Below are 14,646 nucleotides of genomic sequence, written 5' to 3' on the forward strand. Positions count from 1 at the left end.
ATTCAGAGCTGGGCATAGGGGGATGGATGTAAAAAGGACAGATCTCCGCAGCCCCCAAACACCAGGTCCTGCTAACCAACTGAAGGAGCTCAGGCTTGCTTTGCTCCTCAGCACCTTTTGTACAGATTAACAGACATCTCTTTCCTTATCTTCTTCAACTTATTATCATGGTCTTCAGATGAGACTTCATAAAATTAAAGAGTAATGCACAAGTAGGAAATCTGACATGGGTGGAGCAACGGGCCATTGTGGATGGCTTAGATTTGGCTCTACTACTGCACACTAGCTATATGGCCTTGGGCTGGGCTTTAGTTTCATCTGTAAAATGGGAAAAATGGTCATCTCTACTTCATAAGGAAGGTGAGAATCAGGGAAGGGAGGGGCTTACAGTGTACAAAGTAAAAGGTGGGATTAGTTGATATAAATTCTTTGTGACTTATACATAGAGATCATGCAGTTCATAGGGGAAGGCAGAAGATCTTGGCCTTGGTAAGTGATGGCCATGTCTGTTTAAGTCAGTCTTGTTTGTTCTCACTCCTTTCCTTCAGGTAGCACATTCCCAAGATTTTCTTTGTTCCTCATTTCATATTCTTGTCTTGTCACTGAAGCTGGCTTCTCAGAGAGCCCTGGTAATTGGCAAGGTTGTCTGTGAGGATGAAAGACTCAGAGAGAAGATCCGCACCTTTCAGATATTTTCCTTCACAGGAGAGGTAGACAATTGCAAGGAAGCTGGGTTTGTGTGAGTCAACCCCATCCTATCTCCTGTGGGCCATTTTTAAGATCTATTCAACCATCAATGCTATTAGCTCAATGGAGAGCTTGTTAATCCTTAGAACATCAGCCTGATTTCAGATGGCCTTCCATTTTGCCATATTTTCTCTGAAAGAAAAATATAACAGAAAAAAAAGAAAAGAAAGAAAGAAAAACAATGAGGTTTTGTTCCCAGCTTCAGAGAGACCCACGATGTAGAGAGACCCACAATGTACTGACTTCAGGCCCTGCTTCTAAGGTCAAATTCAGAGAACTCTGTCATTTACATGCCTGGACACCTACAGAGAAATAAAAGGAATGCATTGATTCTTTTTTTTTTTTTTTAAGTACTGAGCAACATGAAGAACATCTGTCAGCCTCAGAAGAAACAGCTCAGGAAGTTGATCAGTTGAGCTGCTCTTAACTGACAAGTAGAAATGTTTTCACTGAGCTTGGGGACAACCTGAAAAATACAACTACCAATTTCCTTGGAAATCTAAAACTCGGGCCATCCCTAAACCAAATTACTGGCTTAGGGTACACTTTGTTTTCAGTGTTCCCACTAACTTTTTTCCTGATGCTTTCAGAACTCTGTTACCCATATTACCCCAATATATAGGTGACCACACACACACACACACACACACACACACAAGTGTGTGTATGTGTGTGTGTGTATTTCTTAAGTGATTCACACCAGCCTCTGATTCTTTCAATGTTGAAGAAGTCCAGCCACAAAAATGGATGGCTTTCCTTTTAACTGTCACCACTCATGAAACCATGGGACTGTGTGTCCACTTTGTGGTCTCAAACACATAATTTTCCTGAGTTGGAAGGTAAAAGTCATGGATCTCAAAGACTGCCCTAGCCATTCTGAGGTCCATTGGGTGTATTCTAGACCATCCATATTACTAGTGTGGGCAGACCTGGGACAAGGAATTCAAGCCATCCTTTTTCCTGAATTCTGATTGATTTATGTGGATTTGGGAAAGAATGAGGGAAAGCCGCAACTTACCACAAATGTGTGGTCATCGCACTTGCAACTGGTTTGCTTTCTCCAGGGCAAACCCAGCGGAATGGATGAATCAGTGATACTACTTAAGGAAGCCAGGCTGACAAGAGCTCACGGGCAGTTCCTCTCCTTATACCAGTAGGGCTGTGCTCGCCCACTCATGGTTTATGTTGTTGCTCAAGGAAACAAATATGGATCCCTGTCTTGGAAGTTGCTCCAGCATCAGTTTCCCCATCTTGTTCCTGGGAAGCCAGGTTATACATAGCACTGGTTGAGTTTTTTTTTTTTTTCTGGGTGTGGGGTGAGGGAGACATTTGTAAAGCAAACAGATCTCCGTTATCATTCCTTGGCATTTTAGGAGACTTACTTGCCTTTCCAGTCCTCAGAGAAACTGGCTGACGGCCTGTGACGTTTTCATGAGGTATATTATTACATTGCTCTGTTTCTTTGATGATGGGGAAACAATTTTTAGGAGAGGCAACTTGTCCTTTAAGGGACATTGTATGAGTAACGTGGAGACATAGGCGATAATCACCAAGACTGCAAGGGTTTTGATTTCAACAGCTGTAAAATAAGTGGATGAGGTCATACCTAGGCAACTTCTAGCCCTGACACTCTGAAAGTTCCCTTATCTTCAGGAACCTGAACATTTCATTAAGCAGAATTTTCCATTCCCCAATTGCCAGAGAGATGAGAGACCTTACTATATGAATTGAAAATTTTGATCCAATAAGGAAAACTTACCCACATCCCAGACTGCCTTATTCTCGCTGATGTCAGAACAAGAATTAGTGTAAAAAAAATCAAGGGGAGGACATAAAAAAGAACAACGCAAACCTGGCAGGTTTTGTACATTAGTGCATAAGAATTTGCCAAAGTGTTCTTGAAAGTTAAATCTTCCATTACATAACTTTTTTTTATCACTTTCTTAATAATGTTCCAGTTGAGTTAGCATGTTTTATGATTTTTCCTTGCTTCAGAGATAAGAGCATTCTCAAAGATTAGACTAAAATTCCCAGGTATTTTTGAATTTTAAACATGGAGGTTAAGAGAATAATGCCCGTGGAGAAATTTGAGGAAGACACTGTTATTTATATTTTGGAGGCAATGTGGTATGTGCCTCAGATAATGAGATGATGGTTAATTGAAAAAAAACCTTCCACTTCTAAAATAGCTCACCATAAATATGAACATCTGTAAGAGTTTGGAAAATCAAGAAGCAAGCTGGGTTCAAGGCTGGAGCCTGCAGTTTGGGTGTTTTTCTGTACATACGTTAAGTCTCAATAAGTCCTTTCCACTTACCTTTGGCCTAGTGGGATAGAACATCCCTTCAAATTGGCAGAAAGATCATTTCCATTTAGTTCTGGTCACAGAGAGGCCCACCAATCTTTATTTTATTTGTTTTTATTTGTTTTTAATGGCTTATGTGCAATTATAGCAACCTAACTTATCATTTGTTTTTGTAAAGCACCAAGGGCACGGTTAACTGATAATCTGCCTGTATTCAGGAAGAGGAATTGTTAACCTATGACACACCTCTCAGCCCTTTCCATGTGGAGAAAAAAACTAAATATGGGAGTATTTAGCTTTCTGGAATCTGAGCAAAGAGATGACTATACTTACAACATGCCTCAGAGATTTTTTCCTTTATAAGTAGTTTCGCTTGAATAATGCAATTAGCCATTAGGAAAATAAGCCTTTTTTTTTTTTTTTTTAGTAAGGTACAGTATTATTTTGAAGGAGCAACTTGGAATGGATTATCTAATTTGTGAAAGCTATTCTAAAATGAATACACTCATATACTCAAATACACACAGGTAATTTATTAAATCGTAGAGAACTGTCTGAGGAAAGGCTTGGTTGGTTTTCCTGTTCTTTGGGGGAGGAAATGTGTATTCTATTCAGTCATCTTTCTGTGGTAGTACTTACAGAGATCTATTATAGAGTTGGCCTGCAGGGGGCGTTAAATCTTCAGCAAAACTCTTAATGGTAGGCTCTCAAATCCACTTAGCAGAAGCAAATAATCCTGCTTTCTTCTCACTGGGATGCAGGAGTTCTAGGACCCATATCCTGACTTTCCCATCTCAACCTTTTAGATTAGACATAACACTTTTTAGTATGCTTAATCTGGGTGTGAAAACAACGGCCCTGGAGTGTGTGTGTCCTGAGCCTAATATTGCTCTGAGTCACCTTACTCTGAGTCAGTCTCCCTAAAGGTCTTCGATTATCTTACCCCTCTAGTAAGCCTTTAAATAGAGTATTGCTACAGATCAAAACCCTAGGGCTTCCTCGGGGTAGAAATGTGATTTTTGGAGCTCAGAGATAACTTTATATGAGTTGGAGAAAGCTACATGTCTCAAAATGGCAGAGGATCCTTCTTTCCTACGCAAACCTTATAAAGCATAATTCGTGCTGCTATTTTTAAAGGAAACTATCAAGTAGGAATGAGCAAACCCAAGAGTCTGAGGAACTAGCAAAGTTATGTAGTAAAGTCTATGACTATAAGTTAATATAGTACAGTGGTTCAGAGGTCCATAGATTCTAGAGCTGATTGACCAAATTTCAACATCTGCTTACCTCTGAGCTCTAGAATCCTGAATCATTATCTTAACTTCTGTGTCTTTGATTTCTGATCCACAAAAGACCATTTCATATATTAATTGTGAGGATTAAGACAATCCAAAAAGTACTTGGTGCACAGTAAGTGTCCCATAGATGTTATTTGAAAGCAAATTACTATTATTCCTTAGACTGGACTCAAAATAACTGCCATAAGATTTCAGTTTTGTCTCTCACTTCTCTACAGAGGCTCCTTCATCCTAAATACCTCCCTTTTGCTCCTTTTGCAGCTGTCTTTTTTTTTTTTTTTTTTTTTTTGCTTTACATTGTCACCTCATGAGATCCCACCCAAGACTCAAGGATTATCAGTAACGCCATCCTAAAACCAAAAAGAAACCCATAATTCATGATTCCAAGAACCAAATGTGCTTTCTCCTACCTCAGACCCATGATAGGGACCCAATATCTAGCTGTGTGACAGATGCACAGGTATATATATTTGTTTTTCAAATCTCACAGAACTGTAGAGCTAATGTGGGTGATTTTCTTTTTTACTATATAAATTACACTTCTATAAACCAACTTCAGTAGGAACACAATGAGAAAAACCCAATATTTGGAGACAGAAATATCTGCTTCTAATTCAAGTTCAAATACTGTCTACCTGAAAAATCATTGAGTCTCTTTCACTTGCTAGTTCTCTTACGTAAATAAGGCAACAGCCACTTTCTCCTCTTTAAGTGAGGGTTTAGAGACAATCATGGTATCAAAATGCCTCATGTCATTGAAGCTATAGGATTATTAAGAATTTCCTCTCTAGCATTGTTATTTCTATATTTCTTACACATTCCTGTCCACCAGAAGGTAATCTCGAGGACAGAATATGTGCCATATTTTTTTCTTGTTCATTGTATCTAGTATAGAGTAATTGCACAGCAAGTATTTACATACCTATTTTGAAGGGCAAATGCCAAAAGACATTTCAGCTTAAACACCTGCAGGATGCCATACTTGGATAACCACCTGGGTTTGCTAAAACTCAGTATCTCAAAATCTGATACTCAAGTTGGTCAATAATTCAACTATGTCTCCCTAGTGCACAGTAAGGCTTAATAATACATCCTTTGTTGTGATGGTTCTTTAGAATTACAGGGTGGTCTGTTTTTCTTCAAAACAAGTAGAATGACTATACTGGGCTTTTGTTTGTTTGTTTATTTTGGACCAAAAAACTCTGTTTTCCATGGTTCAAAGTTAAGCTTTTATTTGGTTTTAAATTAAAAAAATAAATTTCGTTATTAAATAGTGAGATGGGTCTAACTAATGTTCAGATAGTAGCTTACTCAGGAATATACCACCAGGGGTACAATTAAGGGAATCCATTACCTAAACTAAAATTATTTGTTATGTCATAGTGTTTGTTAAAAGTTCAACAGTGGCATAATTCAAAGAAACTGAAATACAAAGTTTTAGATGTTTACAATGGATGGGAGAATTAAACCACTTATTCTACTGCAATCTCAAACTACTTTCTTTCTCAATGCCAGTCAGTTTGGACATTATACCACAGTGCTAATGTCATCAGGTTCGTCTGCTTTCTTTTGCCTGCTTGGCAGGGATTTCAAGTATTCGAGGTGTCTCCGGGCATCCTCCTGATTTTGCCTCACGTAATACACCACATACGAGATCACCATGGTGAACCAGCCAAACATGGTGACCAGCATGGCATAATCGGTAGTTTTTTTAGGGAGGTTACAAAGGTCAGCATCGTTGGCAGCATTGAGGAATGGTCTTCCGGCGTGTTCGTCCAACACGGAGGTCTTGCAGATCACATTGTGGGCTGTCTCATGATTGGACGCCATGCTCCTCAGAACCTGCTGCAAAGTACAGTCACAGTGCCAGGGGTTGTTGGCGATTCTGGCCCTGGCCTTCAGGTTATTGAAGGCATTTTTATGCACGCTTTGAATCCGATTGTCCGACAAGTCCAGAGTCTGCAAGGTTTCAGCTACTCCTTTGAAGGCGTGCTCATCAATAAACTCGATGCCGTTTTTGGACAGGTTGAGAACTCTCAGTTGATGCAGGTCTTTAAAAATTTCATTGGGGATAGACGTGATCTGATTGGAGTCCAGATACAGTAAGACTGTTTCGGGAGGAAGATCTCTAGGTATTTCCTTGAGATTTGCATTGCTACAGGTGACATTTAAGCCCCCGGAGGAAGAACAAAGACAGCCCTTGGGACACATACTGGCAGAATGGAAGCACAGTATCATAAGAACAAAACTCTGTAGAAGGAGACACATGGAGAGAGAACGGGTTAACCACAGGTCTACCAGATTCATGCTGGAATGTCAGCATAATCACAAGTCCATTCCTCATTGACTCCAACAACTGTGGCAATGGTTCCAGCTCTGTCCACACCTTGATTTCCTCCTTGTGTGGCTCAAAAGGCTGCAGCTAACACGTGCATCTCTTCATTATTCCTGCCCTTGCCTGGGAACCTAAAGGAAAGGGAAGCAGATGCAATTAGCCCTTTTGCAAAGGGAGGAACACTGCAATTAAAAGTGCTCTCAGGCGTCTGGCATTCTAAGTGGGCAGGAAGGTTAGTTATGCAGATAATTTCCATTAACGCCACTGGGAATTATCTGTGTAATGGGAATCTCCTGCTCAAATCCCACGAGTTGGGGAGAAGACCGTCAATAAATGACAACATTTTCAAATTCTGTTTCCTTGTGTTCAGCTGGGCAGAATTAGAGCAAACAGTCCCCATTTCTCTGATCCTTACTTCTCTCCTGGACCCCTTCTAAGTTCTACAGCAGTGAAATTGAATTATGTCTTTCGACCTTCCTATAGTAACAGATGCATTAATGCAATTTAGCCCTTAATCTGGGCAGCCATGAGAAATAATACCAATATTTCACAGTTAATGGCCAGAGTCAGGAATAGGTGTCATGGCTTTTGAATAGATGCCCAATTTGGAATATTGTCTCTAAAGAAATTAATTCTTGAATTAAGAAATGAATAAATGCCTTCTAACCCTCACAACAAAATATTCTTGGGGGTAGCCAAACAGGAACTTTCAGAAGAGTTGCTTCCCTTGTGACCTCCTGAGATTATATTATACCTGCGAGGATGCTTCTAACTGAATTTCCAAACGATTCTCTTTCTGTCTTCTAAACAACATATCCCCTCCCCAAGGGATCTTCAAATATGACACATACCTACAAAACTTTTTAGTAAAGAAGAGAATTAAGAAATACTAGCCTCTAAAACTTGTCCAGTAGGCTAATTTTTCTTTCCATATTAGCACTAGAAAGAGCCATAGAAATTGCAAAATTAATATAAGCAATACTATCAAGTTTAATTAAAGCAACAAGCAGAGATAAGTATACAAAGTTAACCTTCAAAGCTACCCTCTGATAAAGAGAGGACAGACATAGCTTTGGGACCAGTTAACCAAGACTAGTGGATAGAAATAATATGACTTGCCCAAGGTCAAACAGCTTGTAGGTGTAGAGATAGAACTGCAGCCAAAGTTTTGTTCTGACTCATTAATCTCACTACTCTTTCCACTACCCCCACAGCTCTCTTCCAATCCCATCTGCTCTGTGATGGTACTCAGGATCCAGCAAGCATTGCTTTTTTTTTTTTTTTTGTGATTTCTGATGCAATTATGTTGTAGCTTAATCCTATACTCTGTGGATCTTGCTCCAAGTTGAGAATCCCATGGGGCTCTGTTGAGGAGACCCTCTGCATGGTAGAGAAAAATCTATGCATGCTTTCAGAAATTTCTCTTCCAGGATCTGAGAAATAAGGAAAAAGTATTCACTCCTCTTACAGTAGTGAGCATCAAAAGTCTTTCTGCATAAGCAACAAATGACTTTCTGCAAACTTATCCTTTATAAAGATCCCAGATGGATAAATACAGAGGGAAATGACTCCAAATGTTACCAAACTTGCAGAAGAGATGATTAATGTGAGCTGAAAACATAATGAACTGGGTTGTTAATCATGGAAAAATGAGATTAACAGCAGGCAAATGGAGTGGTTGTGCTTTTGGAATCCTGTATCACTTAAATGCCAGAAAGTGCGAAAGAAGGACCCCTAGGTTGGCTAAGCCATCCATCAACAGCTCCTATCATTTGCAGTGAAGCGTCCCTCCCTTCCATATTTTCCTCCCAAACTGCATTGCATGACATTTGGGAACTCTAGTAATTATCTAGTTGGGAGAGAGGCAAAATAAACAGATATGGAAGGCAGGGCACTCAGAGAAGAAAGAAGAGCAGAAGGACAAGGCAGGGATGCTAGAAGGAAGACTAGAGACAGACACAAGAGAGAGAGTTAATTTCATAGGAAAAAAAAAAGGAGGCTGTGTCAACCAAGCAACTTTCATTAATGGAGCGTGAACCTGCTTAAAATCTCTACAAAGGTGGGAAACCTCCTCTGGGAGAGAGTTCATCCCCCCCCCCCCCGGTTTATTTAAAAGAGTTTTTCTGTATAAACGTTTTCTATTTAATTCAGACTAAAAATTCTATGAAGGCAAGGACTTGTTTGTGCCTCATGAAAAAATAAGAGTAAACAGGTTCCGATTAGGAAATATACTGGGTTGTGTACCAGCTTGAATCCTTGTTAGCAAGATGCTCTTGGCTAGGTTGTTCAATCTCTCAAAACCTTATTTTCCTTATCTTTTTACAGAGACTTTAAACATACTAGTTACAAGGTTGGTTAGAGAATTACATAAGATAAACCACACAAAGCACTCAGCACAGTGCCTGATGAAGTAGAAAGAGCTCAGTGCTTGTCAGTTGTGGTCACTTGTATTATTCCTAGATACATGCCTGACACTTACCATAGTGCTTGGCATACTGTAAGGGCTAAATAAATATCTGTTATATGAATGAAGCAATGCAAGTCTATCTGTGTTTTTCTCCCATATGGTGACTATTTTTGTTATTATTTTAACACAAACAATGGCTCATCAAATGTCTACCACTTTTATATGCCAATGTGGTGGACTTTGGAAGCATTAAGTACAGGCACCTGAGAAACAAAGGGAAGAGTAGAGCTCTTTCTCATCAGACTCCTATAGGCTTTGTCATGGTTTCTCCAGAACGATCATGCCAATGGCTACAGTCACAGACAAGAAATGGTTAGGAGACACGTTGAGTTCTTAGGATCAATCCTTCTTGAGATGGAATCTCTCATGCTTCTGGAGGGCCACTTGGACTTTGGATGAAATGTTTGTTAGATGTGCAAATACGGAGAGTCTCTTGCATTAAAAAACGTTAGACTAAAACTAAGTATTTAATTTTCTACAATGTTTGATAAAAGAAGAATAAAACCTTCTGAGGTTGGCTTGATTGCTGGGACAAGTGCCTGGTGTTCACCCTCTGCCAGGATAAAAATGACAACAGATGAAGGATGTAGCAAGCTGAGTCCTTGGATGTTGTGATGGTCTGAACATTGGTGTCCCCATATTGAAATCTAATTCCCATTGTAAGGGTGTTTGGAAGATGGAGTTTGGGGAGTTGAATAGGTCCTGGGAGTGGGGCTCTCATGAATGGCATTAGTATCCTTATAAGAGAGTCCCTAGAGAAATTCCTTTGCTCCTTCTACCATGTGAAGTCACAGAGAAAAGATGGACATCTTTGAACTGGAATCTGACCCTCACCAGACACCAATCTGGAACCTTGATCTTGGACTTTTCAGGTTTTAGAGCTGTGATAAATAAAATTTTTAACAGCACAACTAGATAAGGGCAGATATCCAAGAGATAGATAGCAAGGTTAAAAATGTGGGGTTAAGGTCATCCTCACAGCAGGGATGGAAGAGCAACTTCCGCTCACTCCACAATGCTGGACAACTAGTTTCCAAGGAGGTCAGCTTGACACTGCCTTAAGTTGCTAAACAGATCAATAGCAGCTGCTGGAAAAGGAAGATATGAAGAGATGAATCTTGCAGACAAAAATGGTGGGTATTCTTCTGGACTGGTTAGCATCTAGCAGAGAACAGTGCTAAACAGGAGCTTGGAAACCTCAAACTCCCTCCCACGCTGCTTTGGATCAAGTTTGTACACAAATACCCAAAGCAGCAAACAAAATGTGCTCCTGGGAAGAGCATTGACTTCCGAACTTCAGAATGAGTGAGTAGATATAAGCAAGGCCCTGAGGTCACACTGGTGAAGGAAGAAACAGTAACCACAGTCACTGCCTGCCCCCCAAAAGAACAAGACCAGCAAAACTACAGTGTCTTTTCTGCCTTCCAACTCCTTCTCGGCAATTCTCAATTTACTGGACAACCTCCTTCTTATCCACTCATTCCTTTCAAGTGTGTCAACCAGAAGGCCATATCATTTCTAATTAATGCCCAGGTATGGTCTGTGCCCCCAAAGAGGAGCATTTTATTCCCAAACTCGTGCCTTGCTCACATTTTCCTGCACATAGGTGTCTGAGCTACAGCAGTTAATACTGGGATTGGGTGGCAAGCTTCACATATTATCTCCAGAAGGAAAAAGAAGTACACATAGGGGCTGGGGATGTGGCTCAAGCGGTAGCACACTCGCCTGGCATGAGCAGGACGCTGGGTTCGATCCTTAGCACCACATAAAAATAAAATAAAAGATGTTGAAAACTAAAAAATAAATATTGAAAAAAATTCTCTCTCTCTCTCTCTCTCTCTCTCTCTCTCTCTCTCTCTCTCTCTAAGAAATAAAATAAAAAGAAGTGCACTTAGCAGATTCTTCATTTGGTGAGAAGACAGTTAATTCAGTGGCTTACTAACAATTCTGTCTTGCTTTCTACTTTGTTCTTCTCATTATTAAGGAATACTCAGGACCACTTAGGGATTCTAACTGAAAAGTGTTATTAACCCTTCTGAGGCAATAGAGTGCACCAAATTCAGAAAGATATACCAGATACACCAATTCCTTTCAATTACATTCTGTGCAACTCTACTATTAAATGGGAGGACTTGATTAAAAGGCAAAAAAAAAAAAATAGCAAAACAGAGGCGCCTTTTGACGCACAACACAGAATTCAAACCAGTGGGGGGAAATATATTTAATTATATAAATTTAAACCCTCTGCATGGCAAAAACTGTGAGGTGATCCAAAGTCAAGGGACAGATGATTAAAAAACACCTGATTTTATTTTTTAATAGACCCCCCCCAAAAAAAAGCAGGATATAGAAATGACAATATAACTTTGATGATGTAGATAAAACAAACAATATAAAAAGATCCTTGATCTCATTGACAGTAAAATAAGTTTAATTTAAAGCATCTATTATTATGTTTAAAATTAGGAAGACTATTTAAAGTCAATGAACATGTGAAGAACAAAGCATTCTCAAACACTTGATGAGCAAATAGATTGGTGTACTCTTTTTATGAGCAATTTCTAAATACCAAAAATTTAAAATTTACAAAGAAGCTTAAATATTTAACTTGAATTGATGTAAAGAAGTCCAAATATGATCCCAAAAAGCAGCTGGAAAAAAAATGGCATTTATAATATAAGCACATTTGTATAGCAATTTTTTTAAAAAAATAGTTTTGTAGTTGTAGATGGGCACAATACCTTTATTTTATTTATTTATTTTTACATGGTGCTGAAGATCGAACCCAGTGCCTCACACGTGCTAGACAAGCACTCCACCACTGAGCCACAACTCCAGCCCCTGTATATTTTTTTTTTAAAAAAAGAATAAGCAAATATAGGTATATGAAATATGATCACATACGTATAGATCATTTCCAAAAGATTATATCAGAAACTTTTAATAATGCCTAGGCTTGGTGGGACAGTCCTTGTAATCCCAGTGGTTTGGGAGGCTGAAGCAGGAGGATCACAAGTTCAAAGCCAGCCTCAGCCATCTTAGTGAGGCCCTAAGCAAATTAGTGAGACCCTGCCTCAAAAATAAAATATAAGAAGAGGATGTGGCTTAGTGGTTAAGCACCTCTTTGTTCAATCCCTAGTTACAACCCCCCGTCCCTGAAAAAAAGAAAGAAACATTTAATAATGGTTAATTCTGAGTGAGTAGTGGAATTGTGATGCTACTGAGAAGAAGAATGCATACTCTGTAATTCTATATGATCTCAAATTTTTGTAATAAAGGCGTGTTTTATTTTACTTTATAATAAAAATTTAAAAGATGATAACACAAAAGTACCAGAAATCAGCTGAAAAACTAACCCAAATTTAATGCCTCAGAAAGTAAGGATTCAGCATATGAAAGAGCTGGACAGTGGTGTCCCAGGGAGCAAAGGCAATGAGAAGATGATGAATTTTGAAAAGCAGAGCATGTTTCAAGATACTAAATATATAAATGGATGACATATAAAAATAGAAGCTTGACCCACAACCGGCAGCCTTCAGTCCAAGAAGCCAACCTCAGCCTCTGTGGCAACCAGCCCAAATTAGCCAAGACTTGATCAATAAATGACAGACTCCCTAAATATTGTTGCTGCTTCCGATTTTGGACCAAGCAGAGAGAGCCAAATGTGTACCCCTAGCCAGTGACATAGGATGCTCTCCTTTAGTTAGCTTGCCTTCAGCCTCCCCAGGTGAATAACCTCCAACTGGGGCTTACCTGAAGCTTCCTTTTGTTTTACCGAAAAGCTTCCACTGTTCTCTGCCTGCCTTTCAGTCTTTGCCAGATGCAAGGGATAGTCGCTGACTCCTCAGCTTAGAAACTCTCAATAAACAATATTTTCTCATTCTCATCTGAGTGGTTTTCACTCATCAAAGCTCAGGTTTGAGTATGTGTTATCTTCAAGACGGTACCTCCAAAAGTAACTATATACCTAGCATAGAAATCATACACAGATTTAAGTATATGATTAGATTTCCTATAAACTAAGTATAGGCTGCATAACCTATTAATCTGTATAATCCTGACTCTTTCTATCCCCAGGGGAAAAAAAATCAGGAAAATAGAGTTGGTGTCTAAATAATTCAGGTGAATGAGTTGCACAGGTGATTTCTTCCACTGCTGCTCTTTGGGATCGTGTTAACCTCTCCTTCATTCACATCTTGAGCGCTGAGTCTTGCCTTAAATTTTTGCTTTACATTTCCATCAAGGCATACCTGAAAGTAAAATCACAATTTTACTTTCAGCTTCCTACAGTGACCTCCCCACTCTACCTTCAACCACCTGTTCTTCCCTTCTGATTTCCTGGGAAGTTTTCATTTGCATTCTGTCTTCTACCTCTACTTTGAAAAAGCCTTCCCGTTGCCTCATTCATCACTCAAACCACCATCTTGTTCTTAAAAATAGAACAAGCCCTCTTTCTGGACTGCCTCTGGCCAGTTTTGCTCTGCTTTCACTGTCCATCATCAGGTTAAATATAGCATTTGATTTTCATTTGATCTACAAGCTCTAATGGCCTCCTGTTGTTCATAACAACTCCTTTCCAATCAGCTCTCTCTCCATGTTTCCTTGAGTAGACCAGAAACCTGAGCTCAATAAGCTCAGATAGTGAGCAAAAAAGTGATAAAGAGGGCACCATGTCCCACAAATATGAAACTTATGAGACACCATCCCAGTGGATGATCCCTACCATGTGGACCAGCTTTCCTGATTCCAAATGCAATTATGAAGATGTGGCCCATGTGTCATTTAGGTGGTCCATTAAATAACAGCAGCTGCCATCCTTTAGTCAAGGATATGAACTGAGAAGGTGTATAGATGCAGGAGGAATACAGCATCCTTTTATTTAAAGGAAATAGAATTTGATTGCAGATTCAGAATGGTTCGACACAGGGAGCTGCTGAAATCTACAAACTCTCTCTTCTTTAATATCCTTGCCTTTATGATGTCATTTATCATTTTCTTTCTTAAAGACATTATCTTCTTTATTAATAGACCCTACGGGCTCCAAGGGTAGGGTCAGTATCTTACTCCTTTTTATGTTTTCACATTGCCTATGGTAAGAATTTAACAAACATCAAAATGAATTAGGATCCATTCTCATTTCATAAAAAAAACCCCAGCTATAATTTACTTGAAATTTGTTACATGCCAGGTATTATAACTTTCCTATGTTCATAAATGAATACACAACCAGTGTACTATATCCAACTCCACATCGTGTACAACCACAAATATGGGATCCTAATTGGAATGGGTTGCATTCCACGTATGTATAATATGTCAAAATACACTCTACTGTCATGTATTTCTAAAAACAACAAATTAAAAAACATAGTTACAAAAAAATGATGAGCTCATCTAAAACAGGATGGTGAAACTGAAGTTTTGGCTAGGTTCCTAGTGAAATGGATGTTAGTGGGGAATTAAGTTATCATGTGGTGCTTGACTGACACACGTT

The 14,646-nt window shown here is 39.2% G+C and overlaps 1 protein-coding gene across 16 annotated transcripts in view; it reads right to left on the reverse strand.

Annotated features, from left to right (window-relative positions):
• Positions 1 to 5,543: 5,543 nt before the first annotated feature.
• Positions 5,544 to 14,646, reverse strand: part of LRRC3B (leucine rich repeat containing 3B) — an 82,951-nt gene continuing 73,848 nt past the window's right edge. For 12 of the 16 annotated variants that reach the window (XM_081286443.1, XM_081286434.1, XM_081286435.1 and 9 more), the window contains one exon: positions 5,544 to 6,816. In XM_081286443.1, coding sequence (XP_081142569.1) covers positions 5,878 to 6,657 — 780 coding nt within the window. In that variant the 5' untranslated portion in view covers positions 6,658 to 6,816 and the 3' untranslated portion in view covers positions 5,544 to 5,877. Of the gene's footprint in view, positions 6,817 to 9,355; positions 9,457 to 11,893; positions 11,965 to 13,330; positions 13,403 to 14,646 lie in introns of those variants that run through there. The other 4 variants (XM_081286437.1, XM_081286449.1, XM_081286440.1 and 1 more) reach the window with 3 other exon arrangements.

Source organism: Spermophilus citellus (genome assembly GCF_964194105.1).
Source record: "Spermophilus citellus genome assembly, chromosome: 3".
Taxonomy (NCBI): Eukaryota; Metazoa; Chordata; class Mammalia; order Rodentia; family Sciuridae; genus Spermophilus; species Spermophilus citellus.